The sequence below is a fragment of the Lontra canadensis genome, unplaced genomic scaffold (assembly GCF_010015895.1).
Source record: "Lontra canadensis isolate GAN:19392208 unplaced genomic scaffold, GSC_riverotter_1.0 scaffold38, whole genome shotgun sequence".
NCBI lineage: Eukaryota > Metazoa > Chordata > Mammalia > Carnivora > Mustelidae > Lontra > Lontra canadensis.
In genome coordinates, this window is record NW_022631032.1 from 16,959,433 (window position 1) to 16,973,252 (window position 13,820).

The 13,820-nt window shown below is 39.6% G+C and overlaps 1 protein-coding gene across 1 annotated transcript in view; it reads right to left on the minus strand.

Annotated features, from left to right (window-relative positions):
* LOC116874762 (collagen alpha-6(VI) chain) overlaps positions 1 to 13,820 on the minus strand; it is a 144,835-nt gene that overhangs the window by 15,520 nt on the left and 115,495 nt on the right. Inside the window, exons 33-34 of the mRNA XM_032869723.1 lie at positions 10,770 to 11,263; positions 882 to 978 (exon numbers count right to left, since the gene is read on the minus strand). Coding sequence (XP_032725614.1) covers positions 882 to 978; positions 10,770 to 11,263 — 591 coding nt within the window. The remainder of the gene's footprint in view (positions 1 to 881; positions 979 to 10,769; positions 11,264 to 13,820) is intronic.

Consider the following 13,820-nt stretch of genomic DNA (forward strand, 5'->3'; position numbering starts at 1 on the left):
GCCAGGGAGAATAACAGGTCTCTGTTACTCATAAATGTCAGCGTTGTGAGGCTAGCCTTTCTGGGTCTCCTCTGGCTGTGCCGTAGGCAAATTATCTCACCTCTCCAAGCCCCATTTTTGTCATCTGTCGAGTGGAGCTAGTAATAGTTCAGATGTCTCAGGGTGATTGTAAGGATGGGATATGACAATGAGAAGAGTGCTTGGAACAGAATAAGCTCAAATGTTTCAACATTAACTATCACCAGCACCACCACCAATGTTATAGAAAGCTGTTAGAACAGGGCATGGCTCCTAAGAAACATCTGGCAACTGTTAGAAATCACACGCACTGATGACTGCAGTGGCTTCCACCATCTTCATAATTATTGGATCACTCAACTTACCAGCATATACTCACCCACAGCTGCCTCTCTAGCTAGGCCTATAGATTATGTATAAAATACAGCGACAGACAAACCAGCATGGAAAATCTTTCTGATTCTTCTTTGCAATGAAAAATGTATGGATTTCTACTAATTTCCACTTGTACTATAAAGCATTTCTTGAGGGGTTGTGAACATCTGAGATTTAGAAAACACATAAATGTACTTTACAGCATGAAAACCTTGGTAATGAGATAGGCTGAGTTTTCCTAATAATCGTTACCGTTTCCTGGAAGCTGCAGAAGTGTGGAGGGCCTGGAATGCAGTCCTCCTGCTAGGAGCCCTGCTGGCTGGGGCTCCATCTGTGGACCATGCAGTATGAGGAAGTGAGCCCAATGCCCCGTGGAAATCTTCCCAAGGCCTCTTGTACCCCTGCTTCCAAGGTCCAGTTATTCGTGCCAACAGTGATTCAGTGTGCTTAACAGGCCTGATCAAATTATATTCTCTCGTGGGTCTTACCATAGCAGAAAGTGCACCGCTGGAGTCTCTCTAATGCTGGTGCGTAGTCAGTCCCAGATGGAACAATTATGACTTGGAATGTGCCAGTGTCATCAATCTGCAAGAAGCAGAAGCAAGAAAAAGAGCAGCTTAGTGGGTGGAGCTGCAGGAATCCCCCAGGATTGTTCACAGCACTGAGATCTTTTGAGTGCAACACTGCTCCTTCTGAAGGTCATAGGGAAGCCTAGCGCGTGTTAGGGTGGCTAGGAGCCCTGCTTGGGTTTAAGCCTTGGTGTTGCCTTTAGCTGTAGGTTAGGTTCTTTTGTCTCTGTCTCCTCATCTACAAAATAATCACACTACTACCTAACAGGGATACACTGAGCATTGAATGGGTGCATAACTGAAATGCATTTAGTTGTACAGGATGGGTGCTGTGTGGGTCAGTAGAGACCACAAAGCACTTTCCTATTCATTATCTCAACAACCCAGTGAGTTTGTTCTTATGTGCATCATGCCTATTTTACAGATGAGGAAGCTGCGGCTCAAAGGAAGGTGAGAGGACCGATCAAAAGACAATGCACATGGACATCGTTTAAGGAAGAGGGTCAGAGGACAACACCCCCACTCATCCCCCCACACACGCGCCAAGTCCCAGAGAACCAAGTGAAATCACAGAATGTACTTTATTTTATTTATTTATTTATTTATTTATTTGACAGACAGAGATCACAAGTAGGCAGAGAGGCAGGCAGAGAGAGAGAGGAGGAAGCAGGCTCCCTGCTGAGCAGAGAGCCCGATGCGGGGCTCGATCCCAAGGTCCTGGGATCATGACCCGAGCTGAAGGCAGAGGCTTTAATCCACTGAGCCACCCAGGCGCCCCCACAGAATGTGCTTTCCAACTGTCTCTGAGTTCCCATTATGAGCCAGGCATGGAAGCTGGCTTTGCAGACCCAGATCCACATCCAGGGGCTCTCCTCTGAACAATTCCCAACCCCTTCCAATTCAGTCCCATTGTTAGTAACCTCTCTGAGGAGTTTGAGGCTGGACAGCAGAGATAAAATAGGCTTCAAATAATGAAGAATAATTAGCTTGTCAGTTAACAGATTCACAGATCCATTGATAACTGAGGGAAAATTATAGGTATAGTCTTATCTAATGCCTAAGAGATGGGACAGACAACATTTCCCTACTCTTTCTCAGGAAAATGTCCTTTGAACACTTTATCCATAAAAGTAGGACTTGGGGAGCCATGTATAAGTGTGTGTGTGTTGGGGGGGGATGCCATCTCTCTGCAGAGCAGATTGCGCCAGGGATGGACATCTGAGCCAACTGGAATCATTCTCTCAGGAATTTGGAATTGGGGTCCTGAGGGCAGTGAGTCCCTCTCTGTTAGGGGTAAGCACTAATAGAGCTGTAGGCTGGCCATGCTCTAATTGAGGAGCAATGGGAAGGAAATGAGGGAAATGGGAAGGAAGGAAGGTGGTGAGGGCTTTCGCTAAGGCTTATCTTTGTTTCATCCCATCTTTTCTTCTGTGTAGAAGAGATGGAGAAATCTGTGTTCACCGGAATTCCTCCCTAGAAGACCACTGTGTTTGCCTTCATGAGCTGGATGGGTTAGAAGGGGAGACTCGGAGGAAACATGTGGTAACTGAAGCGTTTGGCATGATTTCTAGGCAAACTATATAGAAAAAAGAATGGTTAGTGCCTGGGAAAGGCTGAAAAGAAATAAACCAGAAGGCGGGAAGGTGAGCATTGTTGTGGTATGAGCAAAGAGGACAAAAAAGATGCTGTGACAGGGCAGTGGAGCTGGGACGGGGGTGGTGGAGACAAATGGGGACATTCTGTAGAGGAATACAGCACCCTGCATTATGGTGCCCCTTCTTTTGACTCACTACCTTCAGTGAAATCTATACTGCCCACTGATTATTTGTGCACATGGATTCTTGGAACAAAGGCTGAATCGTGTGTCCAGGTAAGCACAGAGTGAAAACAGAAACTGCTTACCTAGACCCAAAGCAGAGGACACCTGGGTTATAGTTGCATCTTTATAATAAATTTACCAGGGGTATGTGAATGTGTGTACTTAAGCTAGCTTAAATTGGTCTTGGCAATGTGTAAAAAACAGTCTTGACTCTTGAATAATACAATAGCACCATTAGTCTGTATTGTTAATGGCTTTTAATAGGTATCTGAGCAATGTTTCCAGTGAACCATGCCTTCACTTCATCTGGATTGTGATAAGTGACCAGGAAACCAAATCCAGAGAGCATGGATCAGACCATCTGGTAAGAGCACAGTGCTTTCTTATTGCCAACTATCAGGATCCAAGGGGGAAAAAAAAATCACAAAATGTTTAAGCTAGGAGAAATCTCAGCAACTATGTAGTCCAAGCCTAGCATTTACAGATAAGGAAAGTGAGCCCCGAGGGAGGTGGAATATGGGAGGCTCCAGCTTAAATTTTGCTTTCTCCAAATAAGACCTACTTCCCATCTTCTTCATTAGCTGCTTTTATGATCACAGTTCTGTGTCAGGGAGTCCTAACTTAGTTTAGAGCAGTGTTCTGAAGATGTCATCCAGGGATTGCTGCCATTTGTTAACTAGTTTGTGTTCTGCATGTCTGTGTTGTGACAACTTCCACATTTCTAGCAGTGGAGCTGGTTGATAACTTAGGCTTCGCATTTAATCGTGTATCAACATGTTGGTGTCAACTTAAAACATCATCCTTCTCTTATGGAGTTTAGTGTGTTGCTTTACTAGGAGAGTTCACAGGGGGTCTGTGCTCTCCCTGTCCTCCCACCCCCTCTTCCCACCAAAGTAATCTCCTAGTCAATGAAGTTTGGCAGATGTGGTTTTAGTGATCACCACCACACATCACCAGAGCAATTATAGTTAGCATGTTACAGAAAATTCCTTAAGCTAAACGAGGATCGGGGATTTAAAATAAAAGGGTTCTATGGTTCACTTTTCTTAGCTCTCACTTTTTATTGATATTAAGTGCACAAATGGGCTAGAGGAGGCCTTTAGCAAATGGTTTGGGAAGACACCCTGTTCCCTCATTTCTAAACATCATGGGGCTTTTTAAATTCGTGTGTTCAAGAAATGATACAATTAATACTATGTGTAACCATCTTTCTTTGATGGTGCATATTCATTAAGGAAATTGATTATCATTAAGTTCATATTCACTAAGGAATTATTTTTAAAAATAAAAAGGTTGGGTGGTCAAAGTGCCACAGTTTCCCATTAAACCCCCCTACCCCACCCATTTCAGTTCTGTCTCCAATCACAAGAATAAACTGTAATGTCAATATTATGCTTAATGTTTCTCTCATCTGTGATGCTAAAAAGCAGAGTTAAAGAAAAAAAAAAGCCTAGCTAAAAAAGAGATCTCTCTTATAAGTCTATTAGAAAGGGAGACCCACTCTAGGTTAGAATTCTTTATGGGCGGCAAGTAAAATTTCACCAGAGGTAAGAGGTCGTTGCCAAACACACTTAGAAGGGAAAAGCTGGTGGCAAAACAAAGCCGAGACTGGGGTTTTTCCAGTCAAAAATGGCCTTCTGTTTCAGAAGGGATGAATAGCTCATCACTCAGCTTGATACCATCATGAGAAACTTCTAAAAGGGGTGTTAGGGTCACAGTCCATGTGTTAAGGGAAATCATGGCCTGTTGTCAGAACATCTGCTTCTGAGTCCTGTAGCATGTGCCTGCATGGGCCCAATTTTTACACTGGACTGCTCAATTCTCAGACGAATCAAGATTTAGAAAAGTCATGATAATTATGAAACAAGTTAGGGCTTTAAAATATGGCCCCCAAATAAAAATTCATTGTCACTAAATTTTTGAGTTCTGTTCTTGAAATAATAAACAACAGTTCAAGTATAGGGAAGCACAACTGAACAGAATGGATAGAAGAAAGAAAAAGAGGGCAAAGGAGAAGAAATAACATAATTTCCCTTCTGTAATGCCAGGTATCAGTAGTGGGTTCTTACCAACTTGTATAACATGTCTCTATTTTGAACCTTTTTAGATAACCCTGCTTAGTTCCATCCTCTAATGGCAACTCCATGAGTGTGGGGTTTTGGTTTTCCACTTCTGTGTCTCCACAGCCTAGGATAGCACCCAGTATACATGAGGTGCTCACTAAGCATTTGCTGGATGAACCAGATGAACTTAGCACCAATTCTGACTTCTGTCTGCACCTCTAATTCTACTCAAGATGTGTTAGGAGCCAATGCTGCTCAGATTTTGGAAGGTCATTGTCAAGAATTTGAATCTTCAGTGGTGCTCTTTTGAGATAAAGTCCTTCAAGAAAGGAGCAAAGAGCCTCCAGCTGATTTGGCTAGGAAATCTGAGTGAGACTGTTAACAATCAAAAGATTTTAAAACAATCCAACAAAATATGTTTTCTCAAGTTATAGGCTATGCACACAACTTTGAGTGGGTGGCGAAATAGTGTTTATTTAAATATATATTACAAGTACTATCAATTATTTGCATTAGGATGTTGTCTCTTGTTTTGTGAATAAATAAAGCCAAGGGACAATGGGGATCTCAATAAACAGAAGGAATTATGAGTCTGTATGTAACCATATCTACTCACTGAGTTTCTGAGCTGCTGTGCTTTATAGCAGCTTCACTTGCATGGCATGGCCCAGCCTTTTCTAACTGATGTGCATTTTCCTTTCCGAGCCTGGTCTATCAGCCTGTCCATTCGCATGTTCAATGACACTAATAGCAGCGTCAGCTCCTTTACAACCTAGATATCAATTTTGTTAAATAGATTGTAGTTCATTATCAAGCAGATAAACAATAACAATAGCAATTAGAGCAAAAGCTATCATTCTTGAATATTTACTATGTGCTAGGCACTGAGGCATGGTGTCCTATCATTTCACCTACACAATAGCTCCAAGAAGCAGGCACTGTTTTTCCATACTTTATAGATTAATACTCCATTTCAATTCTGTTGTGCTTATTTGACACCTTCATTGAAAATTATGGTGGTGTAAAAGGCCTCGAAAGGCCCCTGCAGTTTAAAAGTGAAAGGATGAAGAAATGTTTATCATGCAAATAGATGTGAAAAGAAAGCTGAGGTAATAATACTTGTATAAGACAAAATAGACTTTAAAATAAAAATGGTAACAAAAGGCAAAGGACTTTATATAATAATAAGACAACCCAACAAGCAGATATGACAATTATAAATACTTATGCATCCAACATGGGAGCACCTAAATACTTAAAGCTCATACTTATACTTAAAGTTAATAACAAACACAAAGGAAGTAATCAATAATAATGCAATAATAGTAAGAGACTTTAACACCCCATTACATCAATGAACAGATCATCCAAACAGAAAAATCAACAAGGAAATGGTGGCTTTGAATGACACATTGGACTAGATGGATTTAACAGATATATAAAGAACATTCCATCCTAAAATAACAGAATACAGATTTTTTTGAACAGATTCAGAACAGATACCATATTAGGCCACAAAACAAGTCTCAAGAAATTAAAAAGGATCAAAGCCAAACAATGCATTTTTTCTGATCACAATGCTATGACACTAGAAATCAATCACAAGAAAAAAAAATCTAGAAAGAGCACAACCACATAGAGGTTAAACAACAAACTACTAAACAACAAATGGGTCAACCAAGAAATCAAAGAGGAAATGGAAAAATACATAGAGACAAATGAAAATGAAAACATATAATCCAAATCTTTGGGATGCAGCAAAGGCAGTTCTAAGAAGGAAGTTTATAGCAATGTAGGCCTACCTCAAGAAGCAAGAAATTTTTCAAATAACCTAACATTACACTGAAAAGAGCTAGAAAAGGGAGAATGAAAAAAAAAAAAAACCACCCAGTAGTGGGAAGGAAATAAAGATTAGAGCAGAAATAGATGAAATAGAAACTAAAAAACACAACAGAACAGATCAATAACATCAAGAACTGGTTCTTTGAAAAGACAAAAAAACCTGATAAGCCAGAATCATCAAAACAGAAGACTCAAACAAAATCAGAAATGAGAAAGGAGAAATAACAACTGACACCACAGAAATACCAAGGACTATAGAAGAGTATTAGGAAAAACTATATGCCAACAAATTGGACAGCCTAGAAGAAATGGATAAATTCCTAGGAACATATAACCTGCCAAAACTGAAGCAGGGAGAAATAGAAAATTTGAACAGACCCATTACCAGTAATGAAATTGAATCCATAATAAAAAAAAAACTCTCAACAAACAACACTCCAGGACAGACGGCTTCACAGGTGAATTCCACCAAACATTTAAAGAGTAGATACCCATCCTTCACAAACTATTTCAAAAAATAGAGGAAGGAAAACTTCCAAATTCATTCTGAGGCCAGCATTACCCTGATACCAAAACCACATAAAGACATCTCAAAAAAAGAGAAGTACAAGCCAATATCTCTAGTGAACATAGATACAAAAATCTTTAATAAAATATTAGCAAACTGAATACAATACATGAAAACAAAAATTCACCATGACCAAGTGGGATTTATTCGTGGAATGCAAGGGTGGTTCAATATCCACAAATCAATCAGTGTGATACATGACATCAGTAAGAAAAAGGATAACCATGTGATAATTTTGATAGATGTGGAAAAAGCATTTGACAAAGTACAACATTCATTCATGATTTAAAAAAACCCTCAGTGAAGTAGGTTGAAAAGGTCATATATGAAAAACCCATAGTTAATATCATAATGCTGAAAAATTGAGAGCTTCCCCCCTAAGGTCAGGAACAAGGCAAGGATGTCCATTCTAATCACTTTTATTCAATATAGTACTACAAGTCCTAGCCACAGCAATCAGATGAGAAAAAGTTATAAAGTGCATGCAAATTGGTAAGGAAGAAGTAAAACTATCACTATTTGCAGAAGACATGATACTACATATTGAAAACCCTAAAGACTCCACCAGAAAACTACTAGAACTGATAAATGAATTCAGTAAGGTCATAAATACAAAAATCAATGTACACAAATATATTGTATTTATATATACTAATAATGAAGCAACAAAGAGAGAAATTAAGAAAATAATCCCATTTATAATGGGAAAGAGTAAAAGAGTAAAAATACCTAGGAGTAAACTTAGCCTAAGAGATGAAAGACCTGTACTCTGAAAACTACTAAGGCATTAATGAAAGAAACTGAAAATGACACAAATGGAAAGATATTCTATACTCATGGATCGGAAGAACAAATATTGTTAAAATGTCCATACCACCCAAAGCAATCTATAGATTCAATGCAATCCCCATCAAAACATCAAAAACATTTTTCACAGAACCAGAATAAATAATCTTAAAATTTGCATGGAACCACAAAAGACCCCAAATAGCCAAAACACTCTTGAAAAAGAAAAACAAAGCTGGAGGTATCACAATTCCAGATTTCAAGTTACCCTGAAAAGCTATGACAATGAAAACAGTATGGTAGTGGCACAAAAATGGACACATTGATGAATGGAACAGGATAGAAAAGCCCCAAAAGAAATCCATAATTATATGGCCAACTAATCTTTGGGAAAAAGACATTCTCTTCAACAAATGGTGTTGGGACAACTAGACAATGACAGGGAAAAGAATGAACATGGACCACTTTCTCACACCATACACAAAAATGAACTCAAAACAGATCAAGGACCTAAATATGAGCCCTGAAACCATAAAAATCTTAGAAGAAAGCACAGGAAATAAGTTCTCTGACATCAGTGTAACAACTTTTTTCTAGATACATCTCCTGATGCAAGGGGAACAAAAGCAAAAACAAACTACTGGGATTACATCAAAATATAAAATTTCTGCATAGAGAAGGAAGCAATCAACAAAACCAAAAGACAGCCTACTGAATGGGAGACTTGCAAATCACATATCCAATAAAGGGTTAGTATTAAAAATATATAAAAAACTGATATCACTCAACATCCCCCAAACCCAAATAATCCAAATAAAAATGGACAGAAGAGATCAACAGACATCTCTCCAAAGAAGACATCCAGATAGCCAACAGACACATGAAAAGATGCTCAACATCACTCATCATCAGGGAAATGTAAATCAAAACTACAATGAGATATCACCTCATACTTGTCAGAATTGCTAAAACCAAAACATGAAGAAATAACAAGTGTTGGCAAGGATATGTAGAAAAAGGAACTCTCATGCTCTGTTGGTGGGAATGGGAACTGGTGCAGCTGCTGTGGAAAACAACATGGATGTTCCTCAAAAAGTCAAAATAGAACTACCCTGGAGCTTCTCGATGGTTCAGTCAGTTAAATACCTGACTCTTGGTCTCAGCTAAGGTCTTGATCTCAAGGTTGTGAGTTCAAGCCTGTCACATGGATCCTACTGGGGGGGGGGTGGTAAGGAACTACCTGCAAACAAGTAATCACACTCTTGGGTATTTACCCAAAGAATATGAAAACACCAATTCAAAGGGATATATGTATCCCCATGTTTATTGCAGCACTATTATAATAGCCACATTATGGAAGGAGGCCAAGTATCCATCGACAGATGAATGGATAAAGAAGGTGTGGTATTATATACAACACAATATTATTCAGCCATAAGAAGAATGAAATCGTGCCATTTGCAACAACATGGATAGCACTAGAGATTATAATGCTAAGTGATAATAAGTCAATCAGAGAAAGACATAACATTATAATTTCACTCGTATTTGTAATTTAAGAAACAAATCAGCCAAAAAATAGACTCCTAACCATAGAGAACAGAAGGGAGGTGGGTGGGAGGGATAGGGGAAATAAGGGGAATTAAGAATACACCTATCACAGGGTGCCTGCGTGGCTCAGTTGGCATCCAGCTCTGGATTTCTGCTCAGCTCATGATCTCAGAGTTGGGAGATCAAGCTCCACTTCAGGCTTCATGCTCAGCATGGAGTCTGATCCAGATTCTTTCTCTTCCCCTCCATCCCTCCCTGCACTCAAGCTCGCTCTCTCTCTCTCAAAATAATTAATAAAAAAGAATAAACCTATCATGATGAGCACTGAGTAATATATAGAATTGTTGAATCACTGTCTTGTACACCTGAAACTACTGTAACTGTATATTAACTATATCGGAATTAAAATAAAAATCTTAGTCAAAAAGGAAGTTCCCATTATGATAAAATTTTTTTATAATTATTTATGGTGATAATGCTAACTAGGCTTATGGTGGTGATCTTTTCACAATATTTACAAATATTGAATCACGTTGCACACCTGAAGCAATGTTATATGTTATATGTCTGTTTACTTCATAAAAGGTCCCCTTGATCCCAAGTGGTCTATTTATATAGCTTCCCAACCAAAGAAGCTATAATAACTAGGATGGCTTTCCTTTTTAAAATTTGGATAATTATATGATTGTTGAAATTATAAAATCAAGTCAATTGGCTTTCATTGCACAGCAACTATAGCTACTGGCCACATAAGTGACATCAATGAATGTTTACTGGCCTTCCTGATTTAGTAGCTCTATACCCAGAGGCAACTCAAGAGTTCCTTGGAGAAGGACTGGAATAGTAAATCCAGTAGACTGGAATAGTAAATAGTAAAGGACTGGAGAAGAGTTCAAGTCCTGACATTGCCACTTCTTGGCCATGTGAACCCGGGCATACAGGTTTAACCACTCCAGGCTGTTTTCTCACTGATAAAATGGGAATAGTAATTTATACCCATCCCTTACATACCACTTGTGAGAATTAAACAGGATAATGCATACAAAGGGCTTAGCATCTTTCTGGTACACAGAAATAAACAGCTTAGTTCAATCCTTTCTTAAAAAGGCTTCTGAGTATAGCCTTTCCCCACCCCCACCCCCCCAAAAAAAGTTACGTGGAAAGCTTAACCATCTTACCGCAAACGCACGCTTGATGGAGGGCACGTTGCTGAACGCAATCACAACCGGAATGATGTCAAGGGCACTGAATTCCATAGCTGCTGTGGCAATGGTCTGGGCATCGGAAGACTGGCCGCTGCTAAAGAAGGTGGCGATTCTTCTTGTGTGAGCCCCCGGAAGTGTTCGCTTGAAGATATTCCTGGAGATAAACCTCATCACTTTGCCGATCTCCCTGCTGTCTGAGGACCTCTCGTAAGGAATAGCTTCAATCTCCCTGAGGAGCTTGTTCTTCTTGTAGGCGTCTGAGAAGCGGATGAGGTGTCGGGCGTGAGAGGTGTAGGTGAGGACGGCGATGCGTGCGCCCACCGGGCAGCTGTTCTCCCGGATCCTGACGCCCCTCACCAGGGAAGACATCAGCTCCTTCATGCGCTCAAATTCCTGCTTGGTGACATCTCGAGACTGGTCCAAGGCAAACACCAGTTCGGTGGGATGCACGGGGCATTCTGGTTTTCCTAAAAGGCAAGAACATGTTCCTTATGTAACATGCTTATTTAAAAACAAAAATTAAAGATACATGGAGGGCAAGGTAATTTTTAATGTTAAATATGCAAATATTTAAACATTAAATAAGCATTAAATACTAAAATGAGCAGTTAAAATAGTCAATGTTTAAATCTTGAAGGAAAATGCTATTTTAAAGATTGAATTTGCTCTTTTAAATAAAGCCCGAGAGAAAGTATCAATTTGAGTTTTTATGTAATTTGGAAGTTAATGGCCAAATTCCTTTGAAATAATCAAAAGCTCATGGATATGCCCTTTTACTTACAGAAATTGGATCACTGGTATTATATTCATTGCTGGAACTTTATACAGTGAGCTAAACTAAAACATACATGTTTTTACTTAATAAGGAAATGTAATAGGAGTTGAGAAAGGAATGGGTCCAAAAGCTCTGTTAATGATTTCAGAGAGATTAGAAGAGAATAGATGTTCCATACATAGAAGAGCCCATCAGGGGGCACCTGGGTGGCTCAGTGGGTTAAGCCTCTGCCTTCCGCTCAATCATATTCTCAGAGTCCTGGGATTGAGCCCTACATTGGGCTCTCTGCTCAGCAGGGATCCTGCTTCCCCCCCACCTCTCTCTGTCTGCCTTTCTGCCTACTTGTCAAATAAAGAAATAAAACCTTTAAAAAATAAATAAAATAAAAAACAAATAAATAAAATAAATACATAAAATCTTTTAAAAAATTTTTTTTTCATTTTTATTTATTTTTCCAATATCTTTTTTTTTTTAATTTCTTTACAGCGTAACAGTATTCATTGTTTTTGCACCACACCCAGTGCTCCATGCAATACGTGCCATCCTTAATACCCACCACCTGGCTCCCCCAACCTCCCACCCCCTACCCCTTCAAAACCCTCAGGTTGTTTTTCAGAGTCCATAGTCTCTCATGGTTCACCTCCCCTTCCAATTTCCCTCTACTCCCTTCTCCTCTCCATCTCCCTATTAGCAAGACAGGAAACAACGTGTGTTGGAGATGATGTGGAGAAAGGGGAACCCTCTTACACTGTTGGTGGGAATATAAGTTGGTGCAGCCACTTTGGAGAACAGTGTGGAGATTCCTCAAGAAATTAAAAATAGAGCTTCCCTATGACCCCGCAATTGCACTACTGGGTATTTACCCCAAAGATACAGATGTAGTGAAAAGAAGGGCCATCTGTACCCCAATGTTTATACCAGCAATGGCCACGGTCACCAAACTGTGGAAAGAACCAAGATGCCCTTCAATGGACGAATGGTTAAGGAAGATGTGGTCCATATACACTGTGGAGTATTATGCCTCCATCAGAAAGGATGAATACCCAACTTTTGTAGCAACATGGACAGGACTGGAAGAGATTATGCTGAGTGAAATAAGTCAAGCAGAGAAAGTCAATTATCATATGGTTTCACTTATTTGTGGAGCATAACAAATAAAATCTTAAAAAAAAAAAAAGAATAGCCCATCAGATGTAGAAAGTAGGTGCTACAGAGATGTGTTAGAGACCTGCCCTGACTATGGACTAGCCCTGTTACCTTGTCCCAGCGACTTATCTTCTCTGGGCCTCACTTTGCTCATTTGTAAAATGCTGGTCCTAAGATTAGCCACAGCTAAGCCCTGTATTGAGGATTCAGTGAACCAACACAGGCAAAGAGCACTTAGGACAACAGTTCCTGGCACACAACAGGTCCTCGGTTAACGTTAGCCATTATTATTACAGACTTTTTCATTGTGATGACTATGCCACTTAAAAGAATGAGGAAAGCTTTCAGGGATATATTTTTATTTAGTAGTTGAAAAGACAAGTTTAATCAATAAATATACCTATTACATAGAAAAACTGAATTGGTAAACTTGAGCGTTAAATGTAAATTTCAGACTTACTGATTGATTCCAATTCATTCATTCTAATCCCGGTACCCTGCATTTATCACAGTTAACACTTCATATTTGTCTGATTATCTGATTAATGTTTTCCTCTCCAGGAAGTGTGAAGACGGGGACTGTGTCTCTCTGAATCTGCCAGATTATTAGTTCCTGCAATTTATCAGGGTTCTAATAAATGCTGACTGAATGAAGCAGTAGCAAACAAAGGACAGTTCTTTTGCAGCGGGTACAGGGAGAATAAAACTTTTATTAATGGGGGAGAGGCCTGGTATGGAGATATAGGTTGGTAAAAGGAAATAAATCTCAATGATAAACTTCTCTTGGAGGGGTGCCTCCTCTCATTCAGATGCCAGCAAGTCAGATTCAGAGATAATAAAAGCAAAATGAGGCCTACCAGCTCTTGATGAGAACTCAGAAACTCAGGTTTTTTGAGGCTGGCCTGGGCTGGTCAAGGAGCGAGTCCTCTGCTATGACCAGCTGAGCTTCGTCCCTGTCTTGGTGCTAGATGATTATCTCCTTCTGGTCCTGGACTCCGTGACCTAACAGGCTAAAGGACCAGTAAGGATAAATATTTAACCCTAAACCAAACTGTGCATCTCAGTGGAGACAGGACATATTTTATTAGCCTCTGAGTCTAACT